The following is a 4,756-nucleotide window of genomic DNA, read 5'->3' as shown; positions in this document are numbered from 1 at the left end:
TAATGACTAGAATCAAATTACTGTTTCATCACTTGGAAAAGAGGCCAGACTCTGATTCAGAAAACAAATGAGGGCTGTTGTCCTTTTTCCTCTGAATTTCTCATTGATTATTTTTTATCATTACGAAGGATTTTATGATTTACCAGTCATCTGCAGGGTACTTTTATACAATATATTGATATTGTCACAAACCTGAAGTTCTGACTGTGAACCGGTAAACATTTTGTTCGGGGCCTTTTCTGTGTATGGCTTCATCAGTATCTGATAGTCCACAGACCCATGCAGTATAATGGAACTAATTTTCTGTCTGTCCAATACAAAGGAATCTAAAGACAATACACTTTGTTAAAATACAGTCATAATGTTGCAATTTTATAGTACTTCTCCTTCAGGGAGCAGGAATCCCATCACATAGAGTTTACAAGGAATTTGCTGCTCAGGCACAAAGAAAGGCTTCTAGTAAAACTGGTAAATTACAGAAATCCAGAAAAGTCTCTTTAGTGGAAAAGAGCTTTGTTTCAAATACTGCAATCTTCGTTTTATGCTATGTTTGAGCACTTTTCTAGAAAATCTTGTATTTTTTTTTTCTGGATCCTCAATGAAAATTGCTACAAGACAACATGATTTGTATCATTTCATTCTGCTAGTGTTAGAACAGGATGAGCTTTGAATTTGCTTTTTTCCTGAGTTGATTTATCATACCAGATTTTAAATAGAGCTGCCAGTATCTCTAAGTAGCATTGGTGTGTGTGGAAATAGTTGAAATGTTTTAGAAGGGTCTGATAAGATGAATTTCAAACTTTCTTCAGCTTGCAAACTCGTAAGTTTAAGATGGGGGACTCAAACCAACTCCCAGCTTACAAACAAAACAGAGAAAAGAGAAAAATGCCTACTATCAGATAAGGTGCATTACATCAAAGAATCATAACTCTAGCAACTATTGTTTTCCTACCAGTACATGGGTTGGTTTTTTTTCACCAGAACAAATGTTTAACGATCTTATTTAATAATTTATCAAGTGGAACAACAAGGGTTTAGTAGACTGTTTATAAAACTCATTTTAAAGATATTTTTATCAGTATGCCAAGTTAGTTAGCTGGTCAGTTACAGAAAGGTCTACCAGAAGACTGACCCTATAAGGGGTCACTTCCAGTGTTTCTGTCTACTTTCCCTCTTAGATTCCAAAATGCATGTTGATGCACAGGTAACTTTTTCATTTAGCTCTATGCAAAGAAAGCTTTGGAGGGAAGACCCACTTAAAGAGTCTGAAAAATAACACAGGAACCTCTTTCAAATCTCATGTCCACTGAGGAACATGGTTAGGTTGTTTACTCATGAGGGGGGAAATGGAGAAGAAATAATGTAACGTAAACCAACTTATGTGATAGAGGCTGTTCAGGGTATCCCCGCTGAGCAGCCACGTACCTTATAGCTCACCCTGGAGCAGGAAAAAATATGTTTTATGGGTTGACCAGGCCCCATGTGTCTTGCTTGTTCCTGTGGTCAGAGAGATCTGAGATTTTTTTCCCTAAGGCCAGCGAGGGGACACCATAGAGAAGACAGATCAAATCTCTCACCATTTTTCACAGATGGTGAAAATGCCATGTCATGGTGTTATTGCCACGTCCTGAGTTTTCCCCGTGTCTGTTAAATGTCATACAAAATTCTTCTGCAAGCCACTGCTGTCACCTCTGGAACAGTATATGTCATAATGGGAAGAAAGACTCCAACAGAAAAAATTCTTTAACTTGGTATTTTTAAATCTTTTTAAAAAAGCAATTCTGGCACAAACTCAGTTTAAACAGATCCATTGCTTCAAACAGATTGACTGTGACAACATCAAAACCAGATATTTTAAATCAGAATGCATTTAGTCAACACAAGGCTCAAGCCACATATATTTCAGTGATGATCACTTTAAAAGAATGTAAGCTCCCACTGCAACTGAAAAGGATCATAAAGTTCCAGTCCTAATGTAACAGTAATGTGCTGAGTTTTGCTGAGGAAATTTTAATTTATTTCCAAAGTTGAAGGAATTCCTGTGTAGAAAAAATTACAGGGGACAGCTTGTCAAAATTGAGACACATCATGGAGAAGTGCGATTTCTAGAAACTTTTAAAGAGCGTTTCAAGCCATATATGTAAACACTGGTGAACTATTTTCTCAATAATGCTAATTAATTAATTAATTAATTTTAATAATTTAGTAATTTAAATATATTTGACAATATTTAAATTACACAAATCCATGCCTCTGATTTGAGGAATATATTCTCCATAACAAAACCTGAAATATTAACCTTTTAATTAATTCTTCAGAAAAGTCTCATATAAGGAAAATCTTTTTCCTGTTAGCTCTAATCACAGGATTTTGGGGAGTCTTCCAGTGTGTCTTTTTGTTGGTAACGCAGACACTGATTACTAGTTCAGCAATACCATGAAGCTCAAAAGGCTGTGTCATTCTTTACTGGATCATGCTTGAATCTTAAAGATGCTTTTAGAATCAAAAAATATTTTTCAACTTAGAGAATCAACAAGCAGTCAAAAATGATCAGTAAGAAATTACCAAATTCTTGGGTATTACTTAGCATCCTCATTGTGTGCTTGTACTAACCAGAAACAGCCTCCAGGCTTCATTGAATTGAGCGTGCCTGTGCTTAAGCAGGTCTGTTCTCTTAGTTTGATGAGAGTCTGATTTGTAACTTAAAACTTTTCAATTGATTACCTTATTATCTTGAGTCTTGGCCTTGTTTTTCTGCTGTCTTTGAGAAATGGTGATGATTTCTGAAGAAAGTACAGCAGGTACAGTACTTCTATTCTGCAGGCAACTGTCTTTTAAAACAGAAGAGAACTTACAGAAATCTTCATTACAAGGATCACATCCAAGTGAAGCAAATTCCCAGCTTCTTCATGATTCCAGGTCAGGGCCACAATCCACTCATTTGTGCTTCTATTATTTTGTACCTCTGGTGACTTCAATTTAATTAGTTTGGATTTAAACTAGAAAGTCCAGGCTAGCCCAGCGTCTTTTACATGTGTCTAGTTCTGACATGGCAGTTTGTGTGGTGCAAAAGCCTAGCTGGCGCCTCTCGAAATTTGGGGTTGCTCCAGATTAAGACCATAGAGTGTCCTGCAGGACAGGCAGCCATTACAGCTATACATATGATTTCCCCAATGCTAAAAGGTAAAAAAATGCTGGATAAAATGAGAACCAAAGAAATAAAATATGTAACATAGAAGATAAGGAAGGAAAAGACTGACTTGATGGCACCAATATGGGCCTCTAAGCTGGGATCCCGGAAGCCAGTTGCATTGTTTTTCATCTCTCTGGTGTGTATTGACAGAGACCTAATCAGCAGGACACTTGAAAAAGCAAACAGTATTAAAGGCAAAACTATACCAGCATTACAGAGAAGAATCAGTAGAAAAACCCTGTCTTTCATTGTGACTCTCCTTTCTGAAGAGTTTGTCATGGTTAAAGGAGCAGTGATGTTGTCTTGTACGTTGTAGACATCCCAGGCGAAAGGAAGAGAGGTTGCAAAGGAGAAAAGAGATGATGCTATCAGCATCCAGGGCATGAGACTGGAAATTCTTTGCTTCAGCCAGATGAAGATAGACTGAGTAAAACTAGCAACCTTGATACAATAGAAGACACTAAGCCAGGCAGAAAACCAGAGGCTGGAGTAGCTCAGAAACACAAAAACTGTCTTGAAAATTACAAACAAATTTTCTTGATAATAGGAGCCTTCGCAAAACAGACTTAGGAATAAATCCAACATCAGCCAGGACTGCAAAAAGAATCTGGATAAACTCAGAAAGATCATAATCATATCATATGAGGACAATATTTTGCTCCTGATGCAGCTAGTTGAACTGACAGTCAAGATAATTCCATTTCCTAGAAGTCCTGCTATGGATTCAATTATAGCAATTGTTAGAAAAAGGAGGTAAAATACTGTGAACATAGCAACTCAAAAAATCACAATTTTTACTTGGCTTTTCATGGGCTTCTGAAAGCCTCAAATTTGCAGGTCAATGCCAATCCCAACTAGCTGTTATCAGCACATGCTCACCTATTTATCTCAGAGGAAGAAGTATCATAATAAGTAATTTAATATTATGTTGTTTTACATTTTTGGGGGGTTATTAATAGCTCAGATGCTTTCTCTAAGCATGCAAACAGGATAAAGATTCAATTACAGTCTTTGCAATTCAGAGAAAGGATTTGCATTTAAGGGGCTCAGACACATTTTAAAAAATGTTGTAGTCCAGTTTGCACAGAACCCTCTGAATTTATGTATGTAAAGATGGAGAAGAGTTTCAGATGTGTGTATTCTCCCTCATGCTAGGATTGAGCCCCATACCCCTATCTGGGGGGAGAGAAAGATTGTTTCAACATCAGAAAGTGCAAGAAATACTAAACTTTTTCAGAAAATACACAATGAACTAAATTTTGTACACAAATGCCTAAAGTCTCTTAAACATGTTTGAGGAGCCTGATCTGATTTCCACATCTGACCATCAAGCAGTTAATATTCTTCCCTCACTCCTGCAACTGTTTCACCAGCGTTCTCACTGTGGGTCTGAAGTTTGCAGAAAAGACATTCACAGCCTGGCTACTATATGCTTGATTTTTCCTAACAAAACAAAGGATTCAGAGCTTGGTTCAACTCCACTTATGGACTTGTAATGGAATATTTAGTGTTATCTAAGGAGAGCATCCCATCCATCAGGGAACCTTAGTGCACTTGCTTTAC

At 37.0% G+C, this 4,756-nt stretch overlaps 1 protein-coding gene across 1 annotated transcript; it reads right to left on the bottom strand.

Moving 5' to 3' along the window:
- Window positions 1–3,028: 3,028 nt before the first annotated feature.
- LOC141737823 (taste receptor type 2 member 40-like) lies at window positions 3,029–3,964 on the bottom strand. The gene has a single exon (XM_074572801.1). It carries the CDS (start codon window positions 3,962–3,964, stop codon window positions 3,029–3,031), a length of 936 nt encoding a protein of 311 aa, XP_074428902.1.
- Window positions 3,965–4,756: the final 792 nt, after the last annotated feature.

This window comes from Larus michahellis, chromosome 1 (assembly GCF_964199755.1).
Source record: "Larus michahellis chromosome 1, bLarMic1.1, whole genome shotgun sequence".
Lineage (NCBI taxonomy): Eukaryota > Metazoa > Chordata > Aves > Charadriiformes > Laridae > Larus > Larus michahellis.
The sequence above is the reverse complement of the archived record's forward strand: the minus strand, read 5'-3'. Positions and strand labels throughout refer to the sequence as shown.

Bases quoted from the DNA above. Each gene is read 5' to 3' on its own strand.
- LOC141737823 (XM_074572801.1), bottom strand. From the start codon at position 3,964: ATGTTCACAGTATTTTACCTCCTTTTTCTAACAATTGCTATAATTGAA.